Source organism: Sorghum bicolor, chromosome 5 (genome assembly GCF_000003195.3).
Source record: "Sorghum bicolor cultivar BTx623 chromosome 5, Sorghum_bicolor_NCBIv3, whole genome shotgun sequence".
Taxonomy (NCBI): Eukaryota; Viridiplantae; Streptophyta; class Magnoliopsida; order Poales; family Poaceae; genus Sorghum; species Sorghum bicolor.
Window position 1 is genome coordinate 33176506 of NC_012874.2, and position 17223 is coordinate 33193728.

The window sequence follows — 17223 nt, forward strand, 5'->3', positions numbered from 1 at the left end:
TATGCAATTGCTCTTCTAAATAAATAATGAATGGGATCTGCAAGCGCACAGATTAAACCGATGTAGCATTTTAACCGGGAAGTATTCCAGGTATCGTTATTTATATTTTTACCACTGGGAAGGGATTAGCAACCATCAATATTGATTATAGAATGGAATATGAGATTGAGTATCTATCATTGCATGTATAATTGAGAACATTTATCTAACTCTTTCATACAGGGGTAAGTGTCACATAAGGAATATAAAGTAATGAATAGTGATAAAGATAATTAATCTGATCAGCATAACTTAGCCATATAATAAATATGATAAGCACCTCAATTAGATATTCTAGCAAGTCATTAGCATGGAATTAGAACGAACTACAAGAATATTTTCTAAGTTATTCTCAACTATATAGTTTAGCATTATCATAGTTAGTGCAAGCATACTTAGCAATCATTGTCAGACAAGACTACGCCCATGCATAGTGATATTAGCAAGGAATATGAGAAACATAGCAATCACTCCCCTGTAATAATGTTGCTCTGCCAGCCCAATACACGAGAGGGGGACAATATAAGAATCAATGAAGCTGTCACTATCACGAACTACCCCGCGATCTGGCATATTGGGTACAATCGCAGATAAATACGGTATAAGCGCCACGCCTACACAATATCTATCATTTACCCATGGATCCGATGGATAAACGCTATACGATCCTAAACATGTATATAGATCCAATCTAACTAAGCCAAGTATATAACTATGATAAACTAAGAACAATATAATCTTGAATATAAACAAGTAGAGCAAAGTCATAAGCAGTATATTGAAGTAGAACAAAGTCATATTCATAATATTGAAAAACAAAGATGAACAATTAGAAGAACAATTAGAGAATTACCAAGAATCCTCTTGACAGATCCGGAAACCAATCGAAGATTGACTCCTTCTAGTTCTAATCCTATGTAGCTATGCTAATCTAGATGTCTAATTGATGTGGTGGCTCTAGGCTTGATCAGAGGCTTCTTCTCCCTTGAGAATAATGAATTAGGGTTGAGAGGCTCTCTCCTCCAGGGGCCAGGGGGTCTGGTTTTAAGTCCCTTCAAGTGAATATGGGCCATTGGATCAAACCGACATTGATTGAACGGTTATCCTTGATCCGTTAGGTCGGTGGAGATTGATCCCAAAAGAGAGTCCTGTTTGGACTCCAGGAGGGGAGGTGCCCAGGGCCAGGCTCCATTCGGCCTCCGCTTCCTTCCCGTGGCTTCTGGAGTCTTCTAGATGTAAGATAATTGCGCGGCACGTTAATATCTCTATGTAATCCCGACGTGTGGGCCTTTCTTCCGTATTTCCTGATAACCTCCTGCAGAAATAGACAAACACCAAAACTCGTGGAATTCTGTCAGATAAAACCCTAAGTCTGGATGTTGATTTCATTTGGATCCTTTTCTTTGTTTATTTGATAATTAAATTTGATACTTAAGGACCGTCAACAGCCACCCCTTGTGGCTATAAAAGGGGAGGCAGGGCATCCCTTAGGGGACACACAGACACGGAGACACATGAACATTTCAGCTGCCACATACACTCATAGAGTTAGACTCCGCAGGACACAAAGCACACTAAGCCGAGACTTGGGACTCATCCCTCTCTCGCAACTAGCTTGTATCCCCCTACCACAAGAACTCTTGGGTGTAAGGCAATACAGGTTCCGACCCTCTCACTAGACGTAGGGCGCCTTAGGCCCGAACCAGTATAAACCCCCTGTGTTTTCTTGCATCACCATTCGGGTAAAGGGGACACGTAGATTTATCACTCGTCTGTGCCTAGACCCTGAGTCCAGACTCTGACACAGGGTAAGTGTCATATAAGATAAATAATATGAATATGAATGATAAGTGACAATAGATAAATGAGAGCACATTGCCACATATAAATATGATAATCATCTCAATAGAGTACTCTAAGTCTATAACACTAGCATGGATTAGGATGACATACAAGAATAAATCTTAAGTATTCTAACTATAATGTCAAAGCATACAATGATTAGTGCAATTACACCTACATCATTGTAGGAAAAGGTTATACTTATGCATAGTGACATTACCAAGGAAGATCATGAACAGAGCAATCACTTCCCTGTAATAGTGGTGTTCTACGGTCCTTATACTCGGGAGGAGGACTACAAAGGACTCAATAGGACTGTCACTCCTGCGATCTACCTCACGATCTGGACTATAAGGGGTAATCGTAGATAAATACGGTCTAGGCACCTTTCCTACACAATATCTACCACTCACCCATTGGCCCAATGAGTAAGCGCTATATGATCCTATGCATAAACATAATTCTAATCTAACTACACTAAGCATATAATCAAAGTAAACTAAGAACAATATAATGGAGAACATAAGCAAATAGAATAAAGTCAATTCTGATATAATCAAATAGATCAAAGTCATATTCATAATAGCAAGAACTAATTAATACTATAATGAAGAATAAGAAATTACCAAGAACGAAGATAGATCCAGACTCCAAGGTAGACTGGACTACTTCTAGATCTATTCCTATGTAGCTATGCTAAAGAACTACGGAGCTCTAATTAGGATGGTGGCTCTAAGGCTTCTCTAAATTCTCCTGATGATATGAGAGAATAATGAATTCCTTCCTCCCAAGGGGGCCAAGCCTTGTATATATAGATCTCTAGGAAGCACCACAGCTCTCAAATCAAACTAACCTTGATAGATGGCCAAGATTACTCCTCAAAGACGGTGGAAGCAGCATCCACGATGTTAATCATCATTGGCTGAGATAGTCGGGTGGCCGCCCCTAGCCCTTGGGCGCCCACCCCTGGCCAGCTGCCAGGTGGGCCCCACTTTGTAGGGTTGCCTTCTCGAGTCTTCAAGAGTATTCTTCAGTTAACAATGTGGTCTTTTCTCTATGTAATTCTAACATGTGGACCTCCTTTTGTTCTTATTCCGATAACCCCCTATAGAAATAAATAATCACCAAAACTCATAGAATTATGTTAGTGTAAACCCCTATAGCTAGATGATATTCTGATTTAAGTCCTTTCTCATATTATTTTGATGGTTAAAAAGAGGACTTATCTACCGTCAACACACACGTGTCACACCTGCTCCATGTCGTCAACATCCATGGCCTTAGTCTCAAGCGTCGCTCTGGCATAGGGACCTATGGAGGTAGCCCGCTTAGCCCCCTGAATCTCCACCGATGATAGATGTAGGTGCAACACTTGCAGACGCCTCGCTATTAAGCATGAGCATGTCAGTCCTCCCTTTGTTGGAGGACATAGTCCCAGTCACGAAGGCCACCCCATCCCATCGTTGCAACATCTGCCAAAACAAAAACACATCCGTAAAAAATCAAGGTTTACCTCTTGAGTACCAGTAACACCAACATCCTAGGAAGAGCAAAACTGCCCTTTGTCCAAGCGAGAGATGACATTCTTAAAGAAAGGGTCCTTGATGGCCTCACGTGCACTGTCAATCATAAAAAATTTATGAGGCGGCCTACCCAACACCCTCAAATGATCCTAGCCCATAGATTGGAAAGCATGAGTGAGGGCGAGGGTAGCTCCAAAAGCACTAAGATCAGTGACACCACTCAGAAGCCTTTCAAACTGCCTGACCTCCATACAAAGACACTCGAAGAACACAATAGGATTAGCATCAGGCAAAGCTTCGCTCAGAGCAGCACCGCCCTTGTTGAATGCACTATCAATCAAAGTCTTAACTTCTTTCATACAATCTAGCAGGGTTGCCCTTGAATCCTCCAGCTCCTTCACCCTCGCCTTCACTAAGCCTCTACCCTCTGATGAGATTTTTCTACCTTCTCCTAATCCTCCTTCGCCTTCCTTAGACCATTGTGGACGTCAATGTTGCGGTGCAAACATTTTCCCACATCTTTGATAGTTTTCTTGTTCCATTCAATCATCGCCTTAAGCGACTCAACCTATTTTCCAAAGACCCTTGATGGCAGTCTTCAAATTTGCTTTGCCCGTATCCAAGGTGGCAACCTTCTACTGCAAGTCTCAATGTGCCCATGACGGAGCCACGTAGCCTGAGCAAGCAACAAACCCTTGATGCCAACAACCTCAACATCCCTTGTCAAACTGTCCATTGATCATTGGACAAGGCAAATTCAGCCTCTAGAATGCAGACCAACAGAAAGTACCAACCAGAAACTGATGCTCCACCTTAGTTCCAACAATGTTGCCTCCGTGAAGGTCTAGCCTAGTATAAAGATCAATCTTCAGCTCGTCCACCCCGCACTTCATAGAATAATGACGTAGTCCGCTATGACTAGCATCGCAGAGTGCATGCATCCCGACACCACGCTTGGCCTCATTTTCCTCTACGGCAACCTTCTTACCTTTGTGAATGATATGAACTTGACAACACTTAAACACCAACCCAAAAGTGGTCAGGCAAGACACAATCTTACAACCTCCGCCAAGACCCTCACCTTCTAGTCCAAGCTTAATAGACCCTCCCACATAGACGGCTGACTGTCTCCTCCTAACCACTCTAATCCTCATCATCGTCACCGTCACCCTTGCCACTACTACTACTACTACTATCAGAACCTGACAAATCAACTATGCCCCCTCTTCGTATTCACTCCCAACCTTGTCTTCCTCAACACCATCACTACCAGCCTTCTCAATCTCATCGTCCTCCTCATCATCGTCAGAAGTAATATCCAGTACGGGTATACACAAGACCAAGCATCTTACGGGGAGGGAGACGGCGAACAATAGCATAGGCCAAGACACAAACGGTGCAACCACCCATGATGTCGAAACAACAGTCCATGAAGAAGAAACCTTCACCACAATAGGCCTCTTAGTGCTCAACCCTCGGCCATAGCCCCCCAGCCATGCTTCAATACGCCAACCTCCTTCCCACCACTCGACCCTTGTTTCCTCTTCCCACAACATCACCAGCCACCGAGTCCAACATGGGCCAATGTGGATACCTCAAACCAAGAATATAAAAAGCAAGCACCTTTTTAATTAACTTAAGCTTAGGGGTCATAAAAGTCCCAACAAGATTTTCAACCTCTGCCTGAGCAACCTCATATACAACCTTGATCCCCTCGGTTGTAGTGGCCTTCTTCTGAATTACATTCTTCCAAGCCTCCTACAGATTAAGTCTGAGACTCTTCAAACCCTGTTGTCAATACTTCTCAACATCTTGAACCTCAAACCAAGTCTGCTTCGCCCAAAGGGGAACAAACTTGGCGCAAACATACTCTTCAACTAGATCACATGCACGCTGCTAGCGCGACAACACCATGAGAGCATCAACCATAGCAGCACAGCCATCAGTAACCACATACTCAGCTGTGGCAATATCGATCTTTGCGCGATCCCGCACAACTCATGCTCATCCTTCAGTGAAAGGTAGAACCAGTTCTCTGCCCATAGTGAAGCACACTTATTCTTCTGAGCATGAACTAGGACCTCCACACCGGAACAATAAACGAATGTACAAACACCAAATTAGCATTGCAACTTCTTACCATGGCCTCAACCTTGTGAGGCTGAGGATGAACCCGGTGCAGACGAACATAACCTTCCAGATCAAGCTCCACACCCTAAGGTTTACACCTCCCCCCAAACATATATGCTCATCTTCACAAAGCTTGAGCGGTTAAGCTGGTGAATTTTAAATTAAACTTCTTCAGAATTCTAACACGATAGGATGCGAAGGAACCTCAATTCGACTTCAAAAAACTCCTTGAATACAACAACTTCGTCCGCGCCGGGCTAACACTCAATCTCTCCCCCGTAGTGCCTAGCGGCACGCGCCGGAAACTAGTCCACTTTTTGAACCCCTCCAGATCCCTACGGGTAACCCTCGACAACCCAAAATTATAGCACTAGTCCCCCTCCGAGACACCTTCATCAACACGCATCGCCGTCTATTTCGTACGAGCCATCATCCTATAAAAAACATGAGAGCGACTACACTAGAAAAGAACCAAATCAAAACAAGATCATACCTTTGCAAGCACAAGAAAGCCTTGAATCATGAAAACACAACACAAAGACCAAACCTATGCAGCAAACAAAACCTCACTGCAAAAAACAACCATAAACCCCTTCAGACAAAGCAAAAATCAGCAAACAACAAATGAAAACAGCAAGAGCAAACCATACCTTCGCCAAAAAACAACGAGCTCCGAAAATAAAATGAACCCCTGACACCAAATAAAACCTTCAGGCCATGGATCCAAGTGATAGCAACTCAACGAAAACAACGGCACTACCTCAAGTATTTATAGGCACCCGATATCGGCACCAGGATAAGGCAACCAGTCCAAATCCCAAAAATCGAGGAACAGTGCAAACCAAATAGATCCTGAGAAAAACATAGACAGTCCCGCATACCTCGCGACACAGCAACAAAAAAATCAAACAACCTAGTAGATCGAAGCACCAGGGGCATCACTAGGTCAAGCCACGAGCCGCGCGTGCCAAGCTTCGCCTTGCCATCCCTTCCCCAAAAATAACGTTCTTCCGACCCATCACGCTAGGAGCTCAAGGGGCTGTTGTTGGGAGGGGGACCCTGACCTAGCTCCTCCCCTGACCTCCGCTCTATGCTAACTAGGGATGAAAACGGTGCGGATATTTTCCGATCGTATTCGAGACCGAATTCGTTTAGAGAGATTTAGATCTGTCCGTATCTGAGTCCGAATATTCAACATCCGATACCGTATCCGTATCCGAATATTTAAATTGTATATTTATGATGTCGACATCCAATCATATCTTATCCGACATGATTGATATTATCCGTATTCGAATCCGAATCCGACCATAAATATGAAAACAAATATGATCCGTTTTCATCCCTAATGCTAACCAAACCCCCACTGCGCGAGGGTGACTCTTATGATTTGCACAGGTACCAATGATGCTCGAGAGTCCGTCCTCCGAGCCAAGAGAAATTGCGGACCTTCACCCAAGCCGGGCAATGCGAGGGTTCGAGGCTTAGTAGCAAAGACGCCGTGCTGACAGGAGGAACCTCATCTGACACGGGGGGTTGGCAAATAATGCAGAGAGATTACTGTAGTGCCCCTTCCCATCAGCCACGGCATTTGTAAATGGACCCTTATGCAATTTAATACCCAGACAGTGCCTGTAAGAAACGCGATGACAATCCCCAAATGCCTTCGCTAGCTCTCCTTTGCTAGCACCACGCTAGAAAAACAGTGGAAACCCTCGGCCTCTCCCAGGCGTTTGAGCAAGGGTCCAAGGCTAGGAATGACCCCACATGTCTAGAGTATAAAAGCCATATATCTTAAAATGGTGTCTAGACATAATATAATACATAAATTTTAGAAATCTGACATTTTTATGTATAAGTTGGCTGTAAAATCAAATCTTAGAGAGCATGTCAAGTGTCCAGATGTCACATTTACAAACTCATGTGCTTCAAGGGACAAGTGCCTAAGCTGCTCAATTGTATGCACACTGTACTATAATGCCTTGCAAATACCATCTTACATTTCTGTGAACTGAACTTGACACAAACCTCAATTCATGCAACCACCCTACAGAAGCTGGGTAATGTCAACATAAACAAGTATAGACTATATGTAGATAATAGACCTCTGGGGGCAACTTACACATTCCTTTAGGATTATTTCCCGGGAAAAAAATGTCTGATCTCAGAAAATTGTGGCCAAAGAAACAGATAGAGGAAATTTCTCACAACTCCAACCTAAGAACCCAGTGAATTATCAGCAACTATCAAATATAAGGTGTACAACTTTTGCATAAATTTCCTTAAGACTGAACAGCCAGCCTTTGTAGGTGCTCACAGAAGACCTGGAAGCTAACATCATCCGTGAAAATGATGTCAGAACCTGGAGCAACATCATGAGCTGAATTATATGTGGCTGATGGATTCAGCTTAGCCAACAAAAACCTTGCCTGCAAAGATTTGTATAGTATGCGATGTTAATAAGTTGAAGGCACTTTCTTCACAATGTGGTATGATGTCAAGGAATTTTGCACAAAATACTATCACGTGGGAAGAATCCAAGTAATTTGCAGCTAAGAAAAGGTATTAATTTTCAAAGCATTTGTTGAATGTTGCAACATGAAGGTGGCAGAAAGAGAATTCAATATAAAACGTGTAAAGATCACAAACCTGCGAGCCATGTTGATCGCAGACAACTAGTCTTGGAACTGGAAATCGACCTTTTATTATCATCTGTGCATCCTCATGTGGTGCTTGTAATAGTTGTGCAAATTGCTGAAAAATGAACAGAAAGCATCAGAATGTAGAAACACTTAGATTGTGTGCACATCGGCCATCAAAAAGAATGTAAACCAATACATGCAACCACAATGAGTTCTCATAAAAGACACCATGTAAGGCCATTAGCGTGAAAGTAGCACGACAGTGGCTACCAACTTCTAGCAAAAATACTCCATAACAAAAAAAAAGAGGAACAACATAGCTTTCTGCAACAAAATAAGATGGATTATTCTAGTTACCTCATGCTCAGGTTGGTTCTGATAACCCATGTTTCTCCACTGAGCAATTGTCATACCATGGAAAATAACAACACTAAAGTACGCATCAAGTAGCAGTATACGATCTGCTGCTATTGATGCCACATCTAGAAATACTGGGGATGGAGGTGAATCAAAAGAAAATGATATCAAGGAAGGCTGGATCATGGCAACCGAGTTAGTGATACTCTCGCGATTGAGTAGCATCCTGAAATAAGCTGTCTCATCTGGACTGTTATTGAAAACCTGTAACATAAAATCTGAATTAATGAGGCAAAAACATTTCCAGTAGATAAGGGTGAAAATGCATGTCAGCTCACCTGAACAAATTGTGAACGCCGCAGATTAAACATAAACTGAGGGAACAATGAGAAATTTGAATGCAGGCTAAATGAAGAGGGATCATCCTTCCGATAATCCCCAAATCTTGAACAAAGACGTATGAGAGATCTATCAAGCCACCGTGTTGCATCGAACTCTTCCTACAAATATAAAAATAAAAGGTTAATGCCATGTCTCAATTTTTAAACATACATTTTTTTATCAATCACAAAAGGAAAAGGGCAAAAAAAATCTTTACAACAAACAGATTTGAAATGTCTTAACCAGAGTCCCAAGTGGCAATCAGTCAGATATTGATGATAAGTGATAACCAATTTCCCAATGCACAACAGAACATTCCCCAGCCATGGAACAAATAAATACAGTTCGAATTGAAATCATGATGATAACAAGGTTAAGAATTGGTATGTTCAAATTTATCAAACAAATTCACCAAATCAAACCAGCTTGAGTAAGAATCATTCCCACTGGTTAAATACTGTGAGAGCAACTCCAACAGTTTGGGATTTTTTATTTCCCAAATCTTGGTGTTTGGCAACTCCCCAAATGTTTTAGCAAAGAAAAAAAAGGTCAATCTCCAATAGTATCCCATAATTGACTTGCCAAATGAAAAGCTAGGCCCACAATGTTGTTGTTTGCCATGGAAAACTTTCTTGCGCTCGCGAACTCCTTCACCTAAGCACGCGAAACACCGCTGCCATCACGCATCTGTCGTCGACGGTTCATTCTCGGTGGCAGGATCGTCGAATGGGGTTGTCCTCTTTCAGCCGCCCACAAGAGCTCCCAGGCAACGTCCGTAGACAGCCATCCACGTCGCCAACAAACCAGCAGCTAGCACAAGAAATTTACAATCAAGCAGACCAGTAGCTGTGGTTCAACAGACCAGCAAGGAGACAAAGCGTGCAGTCCAACAGACTAGCAAGGAGACAAGGCAGAGCAGCAGCTGTGGTCCAAAAGCCTTCGCGCGCGGGAAGAAGGGCGGCAACGCGCGCGGCGCGTGGATGCGCAGTCGCGAGGTGCGCGCATATATGCGCGCTGGTGAAGGTTTTTTGCCAACTTGGCAAAGATGGGGAGGAGGGATGGGAAACTATTGGAGAGTGTTTTTTCTCAATTTGCCAAAAAAATAAAGATGGGGAGGAGAGATGGCAAACTGTTGGAGTTGCTCTGAACAGGTGTCAGCTATGGTCTAACAGTGTTTGATAAATGGAAATCTGGACCTCTGGTCTTAATTCAGAGGCCCTATAGAGTGCTCTAAAAGCTACCTCCTTGAATAATAAGTAATATATAGCAAATAGAGTGGAGTGGAACCATGTGCACTGTTTAAAGAGAAGATTGTAGTCAACATTCCTAGACTGCAGGGGTGGAGGCTTATGGAGGCGAAACTCCCCCCCCCCCCCCCCCCCTCTTCCTCTGTGCTTTGGGCCTTTGGTGCCTAGTAATCCTAGCTTTGGTAGACTGTAATCTCATGAATGCTCAGACTGCAGCAATAGTGATATCTAAAAAGCTTTCATAGCTAGGAGCAGCAATGGTTTTTTCGATTTGCCCCTCAATCTTGGTTCACCCTCCGCCACTGCTAGACTGCACTAGTCTGTAACTCATAGAAACATGTCAATATACATTTAAACCAAAAATAACATAGAACAAAATAAGAAGACTAATATGTGCATAGTAGAATGACAATTATAGATAACAAAAGGACCAATACATGACTGTTCCTGTTTCATAACAGCATTAAATGTTGACAGTTCAAGTGACAAGAACACATTGCTCAATTCAAGTGCACCAAAAGCTTACCTCCATCTCCATTTTCAAAGAGATGTATCTAGCCAACACAACAGCTGCAGTTTCCTGGTCAAAACCTTCAACTAATTCCTATTTGAAAAGAAAAATCTGTTAAGTCAAATGCACAATGCTGGCACTAACCACTTCTTGGCATATCATCCAAGGAAATCCAATATATTCCCACAAACTGAATCAATATTCAACATGAATAAGCAGGTGCAGATTTGTTTGCATAGGATATCATATCAAAAGAAAAAAAATAAACAATGAAATCATTGTATATTAGCATAAGTAGAAACTTCATACCCGACCTTATATCACATGCTTCCCCACCCCAAAAAAAAAGATATAAATGTAAATGTAAAATGTAAAAGTAAAGTACTATCTACCCAGCATGAGCATACCACTTAATGAGTACAGACTAGGATATTATAATTATAACAAAGGAAAATTGCAACAAAATACACCTCGCATGGGATAATTTGGGCCCTAGCACAAATGCTAGTGAGGCCTTGCATTAAAGAAATGCCAAGAGCCAAAGTCTTTTTATTTGCAGTTCCAGCGTGCATTTCATAAAAATACTACTCATGTTCAAACAACTAAAACATTATTCACCAAATATGTTGCATGAAATATTGAGCTGTATTTATAGAAAATAATATACCACAAAACTAAATATTCAACGTGAACACTCCAGGTTAAAGCTAGTTGATGCAAGTTTGTTCCGGCACTTGGATTATGCATACTCTGATACTCACCATGTGCTATGAACAAATATTGACCGTGTATAAAGCTTGTCATTGGTGATTGCTTTGGTGGAAGCTCTAAAATTATTGGGTTTAAACTTTTAAAATACTGAACTCTGATAAAGAGTTAAAGACTACATTATCAAGTCCTCGTTGCTGAAAACAGATGGAATCGGAACCTCAAAACCAGAGTGATATATGTGGAGGGTTTTGCAATTTTTCCCTAGTAACAATTTGATCTAGAAGAGAGTATACCATCACAAACAAAGGAGATAACAAATTTTAAAGCTAACCTCGGTATTAGTGGATCCGTCTACCCATTTCCTGCATATTGTAGTAACTCTTATCCTCATTTGACCTTCCGGGTGTTGGTAACTACAAAAGAATAAGAACATTTATTATATTGAGCCATTCTTACACCAAAGGTGGCAAAAGGGTAAATACCTTGTTACAAATTGTATATACAAATGGGGATTTTGGTGTCCTGGCTGGCTCGATCGTTCACTCGGTGAGACATCAAAAAATACTGTCAGAGAAGTATTTCTATCGAGACCACACATTTTCCATGCTGCTGTATTTCCTTGACCAACAACAGTGTCAGCGCACACAGCTCCTTTCTGTGAGAGAGGTGCAAACATCAAGCTAAATTTCAATATCGATACATCCAATTTATAGAACACTGATAACACAATACAAATAGGTGTACCTTCTCCAAAGATGTGCATGGTCCAATAATACCTTGGACTTTAATATCTTTTGAACAGTTTATTTCAATTGTACCACTGCAGAACAAGACAAGCCATGAATAATTGCATTTTAGGAATTATTAGAATGGTATCACAAACACAAAATGACAAAGGAAGTGTTCTGAATTCTGTATTTAAAGTAGTATGCGAGCTTATAAGACTAGTAGAAACAACATCCAGTTTATGGGATCTTATGGTTCTCTACAATTATGGATTTGGTGGCTTTTGAGAAGCAATTTGTGTGTGTAAACATATTTGTGGCCACTTCAAATTCTCCAAGGAAATGCTTCGGGAAAAGCTCCAAAACATTACCCAACATGCTGTAAGGGTTTACGTCAAGTGCACAGAACAGATGATTCAGTTCCACCCCTATACTCCAATACCAATATGTAATATGCACAGCTCATTTATGTTAGGAAAACTGTCAATCAATCAATTAACCCATGTACCTAATTAATTCAAGAAAATACCAGGCTCAAACAATTTATGCAGTTCACTGAACCAGCTGTTTCTCTTTGGCATGGACAATGAACCAAAAATAGAGCAACTGGACGTTATCTTTGGTTATAATAAACCCGGAACATATACAGTTACACACTATCCAGTACTCAAGTATAATCAAGTTGGCTAGAAATCTCATTGCTGCTCTTCTTTTATATAGTTTGCATTATTTCAGCAACATTTGCACTCCTAAAGACACGGTTTTGTTTGTCCCACATTCCAAATAGGCAAATATTAATTTCTATTAAAGCAATTTTCTGAATTCAACAGTTCAAAATAATTTAGATCTCAAACAACGAACCCAAATTAACTCAAATAAATGAAACAACTTGGCCAGTGGGCCCACAGTATTGCACTAAGAAGAAGTTCTTAGTCAAACCAACAAACAGAACCCCCGAAGCTGGCTTCACCCTACAGGGTCACATAATGTAACCTGGGCCGACCACAACCTTCTGGGCTAGCAACCATTGCAGCTACCCCCTGGTAAGAGGGCCCAAACCAACCATGCGTGCCAAAGGCTGCTGCCTTACCACTATCTTTTCGGTTGTCAGCTATGGGATCTACTATAATTTTCCAGGAGATAAAAGTAAATATTGATAAATCATGATACAGATATATGACACCTATCAACTTAAGAAGGATATGTAAACACAAAAGAGAAAACAAGGGACATGAAGAAAACGTACTTGAATGAAAGGCCTAGAGACTGTTCACCTCCCTCAAAAATGCGTTTGAAAGAATCCTTGAATACAGAATGCCCAAAACTTTCAGACAAGACAACAAGGCCACCTGTTCTCTCAATAGCAACCTTCATCTCAGCTAGCCCAACCTGGTGGCATTGCAAACAATGGCAAAGTTTTTTTTTAAAAAAAAAAAAAAGAGTTCAAGCAACATGTCTAGCAGGAATAAAAAAACAGGTGTAGAACAGAGGAATCCATAGTATAACCATCACATGGAGTTTTGATGACTCATACTGTCTTGTTTAGTTGGATTCACATCAAAATTAAACAAGCACTAACAGTTGGATGTCAATGAACAATTGAACATATGGACATACATGAAAAGAAAACAAGAGAACCATATCTAATGTCAGTGCTATAGCCTAATGCATTGTTGCTTCGTTAAGATAACCATGTATACTATAACAACTGAAAAAAAAATCCACTTCTGTTTTTCAGATGATGTTTGTAAAATATCTCTCCCTAATGACACTTTTCCTTTTTAATCTCTCATAAGTCATGTTTAAGGTTGCCTCTCCCTATCCTGTCCAGGGGAGTTGGCACTTTCCTCGTTTTAGTACTGTCTGTTCTGCATTCAGTCAAATTTTTGTAATGTCATTGTTTCTAGTAATGAAGTTTGGTTTCAACCATGATGGAAAAGAAGTCATGTTTTAAGTCTTAAAGTCTTGTGACGATAGAAGAAATTGTAAGGATTTTTTACCATTTGCAAGGATTTTTCATATGCCAGGAATTAAACTAGCTTCAGTTGACTCCCAACACAAAACTTATTTAATACTTCCTCTACGCTAATTATAAGACGTTTTGCTTTTTTAGATACATAGCCCTTGCTATGCACTTATATATATACTATGTCTAGATACATAGTAAAATCAAGGTACCTAGATGTATCTAGAGAAGCCAAAACTTTCTTATAATTTGGGATGGAGGGAGTAGAATCTTTAGGGAATAAAAATTTGTTGAACAAGAACATATATTCATCGAGATTAACACCAATCAAACATTGTCTAGTTATCCATCAATTCAGTTCGTGGCCAGAACCCAAATACCCAATATTCCATCAAATATAATAAAAAATCACTGGAAAATCAATTCAGGATTTTCTCTTCTGTTTATGAAATAATGAAAATAGAAATCTTGATGCAAATGCAAGCATAAACCATGCTAAACAATGTGCTATACAAACCTGATCGAGAGCGGATGCAAAAACATCTAACACGTGGCCTTGACTGACTAACTGCTTAGCAAGACCATCATAAAATTTAATGGCTTTCTGGAAGTGAGGAGCTGCGTCCTTGTCAAGATCCTTATGTGATCTAACTGGTTCTGACAATTCTTTTGAAACAATCTGCACTCGCGAATACAGTATTAGAAAGATTTTAAAGGAAATATGAACATTAAGTAGAGAAGAATCTGCTATGAATGGGGGAGCATGATAAGTCCTGTATTTGCCTACAGAAGCTAGGCTAAGTGCACTTCTTAAACCCACACAGCAGCAATATTTTTCAATTTTTAACACATCTTAAACAAGGCAACATTCATGTACTTGAAGATTTCACAAGAATTGTGAATATTACGTAGATTAATATAAGGAGTAAAACAGGAGTGATCTTTACCATTCCAGGGCCCTCGGTACATGGACCACCTAGCAATGCAATGATCCTTGCACCTGTCCCAGGCATGCAAGCACCAAGCAAACCAGCAGCCACACTGAGCGCAACACCGGTGCACCGGATTGCCCGGTTCCCGGCCTCCACTGGCCATTGGTCAGGCTGCAACTCGTCCAGCAACTGCATGGGACATGGAACTATATCAGCTTCCAGTAAACCGAAGTCCAACGAGATCAAAACCCAAAAATCCCTCACCGTGCTTAGTGCACACTCGCACTCTGACACCGGGAGCAGGAACCTGTTGACCCCGGCCGTGGACAGCGAATGCATCCCATTCACCTGCGGCCCGCCTGGTTGCTGTGGCATCTTGGGGAACCCCGGGCGCCCAGCCCCCGCCAGCCCAAGCTGATCCAAAATCTGGTCCTTGGAGATCTCCTTGGTCCCCCGGAAGACGTAGATCTTGCTGAGATCGGAGAATCCGAGCTCGTGCAGATGCACCTGCGTGCCGAAGGTGACGAGGCCCACGAGTGCGTGCTCTGGCAGAAGCGCGACGGCCTTCCGCATGGCCATCTTGACGTACTCCAGCTCCTCCTCGATGACGCAGGTGTCGATGACGAAGAGAAATACGGGTGGTGGGGGCGCCGGCGCGCTGCCTACCCCGGGGACGCCGGCTCCGCCAACGATGTACTCGACGGTGGAGCACTGCGGGAAGAGCTCGGCGGGGACGTTGGACTCAGATATGGCAGCGTAGTGCGGGGGGAAGTGGTTCCGGGAGAAGCAGAGCGGGCAGATCCAGATCTTGGCGGCGAAGTCGACGCGCGCGAAGGGGTTGAGGAGCGCGGAGCAGGGAGGCTTGCAGCGGAGCGGAGGGTAAGGGAGCGGCGGCGGGGACGCCGCGGAGGGGTCCGGGACGCGAGCGGGCGAGATGGTGGCGGCGAGCGGCACGACGCAGCGGCTGGCCTCGACCTTTGACCGTGGCCAGGTGTTCCAGGTAAGCCGCACGGCGTCAGGGCCATCCGGGTCGGCGACCGCGGCCGCGACCGGAGCCGCGGAGGGGTCGGCGGCCGACATCGGGTTCGGCGAGCGGCGGGGCGGGCGGATCGGGACAGGAGGGAAGAGGCGCTGGTGCCCCCTGGACTCTGCGCGTGCGTGCGGTGGTGTGTGGCGTTGGCTTCGTCGTTCTCGTTCGCCCGGTGCCTCTTCAGTGTGCGCCTATGTGTTCTTTTTTTTCTTTTTGATTTGATTGGAAAGGGCAATGGCCATACGGTGAGTCTGTTTTTGCAAGTGTTTGGTTCGGACTAGGGAATCAGATTTGAATATCACCTTTTACCATATTTTAATTTGAATATGAATACAGATTCGGATATATTTTAATATAAATACAAAACAGATATTTTGAATTCAAATTTCTATTTGCATATTTACTCAAGTCAACTCAAAAATGTATAGTGTTAAATTTATCATACATGAATAAATTTACTACTAAGCACATCGTTTACGAAAGAGAACAGTGAAAGTGCACTTCTAATAATCTCCAATATCGAAGTAAACTAAATTATGATGCAAAATATTAAAAAAATAATAGACAAGTGAAGAAACTAAAATAAAAATGGTAGAGAACAAATAGCCATTTTATTTTATCAATAGTACTAAAATTACTAAATTATCATACAAGTAGATATTAAAGTATTCGTGAATACTAGCAAAAATGTCCGTGCTTTGTAACTGGAGAAAAAAAACTATGAAATCTATATATATATATCTATTACCTAATTATATATATATATGATAAAGAGATAATATTTTAGGCTCTTTTTTCGTTCATTCATTGTTTTTATTTGTGTTCCTCTAACTACCGAATAATGGAGAGTTTTTTATCTGAACTTATATATAACTCATGCGCATACGAGTTAGAATAACTTGCGTCTAAACCAATATGGAATAGGACTCCTAATATAAATAGATTCCTCACATCCTAAGTATTCTAAATAGAACTCTTAATAGTTAAATAGAAAAGGACAAGAATTACATTCTTTATTTTGCTCCACTTCCTTTATTTAATTAGATGTCAATCGGAGGCAAAAGAAAAATCAAAGTCCTATAGTTCCTTTTTCTCTAATAATAAAAGGCAAAATTTCTGGTCATTTTGCATTTTGGTCGAGCCCTGTTTTGGATTTTGGTCGAGCCCAACTATTCGCTTGTTTCGAT

The 17223-nt window shown here is 41.8% G+C and overlaps 1 protein-coding gene across 1 annotated transcript; it reads right to left on the reverse strand.

The window, feature by feature from the left end:
• LOC8155678 (protein transport protein SEC23) lies at positions 7394-16215 on the reverse strand. Its single transcript, XM_002489295.2, has 12 exons — positions 15271-16215; positions 15022-15195; positions 14592-14753; positions 13355-13497; positions 12128-12203; positions 11866-12038; positions 11715-11796; positions 10688-10765; positions 8872-9033; positions 8534-8797; positions 8184-8288; positions 7394-7963 (listed from the first exon to the last, which is right to left on the reverse strand). The coding sequence occupies exons 1-12, from the start codon at positions 16084-16086 to the stop codon at positions 7817-7819; spliced, it is 2382 nt and encodes a 793-aa protein (XP_002489340.1). The 5' UTR covers positions 16087-16215; the 3' UTR covers positions 7394-7816.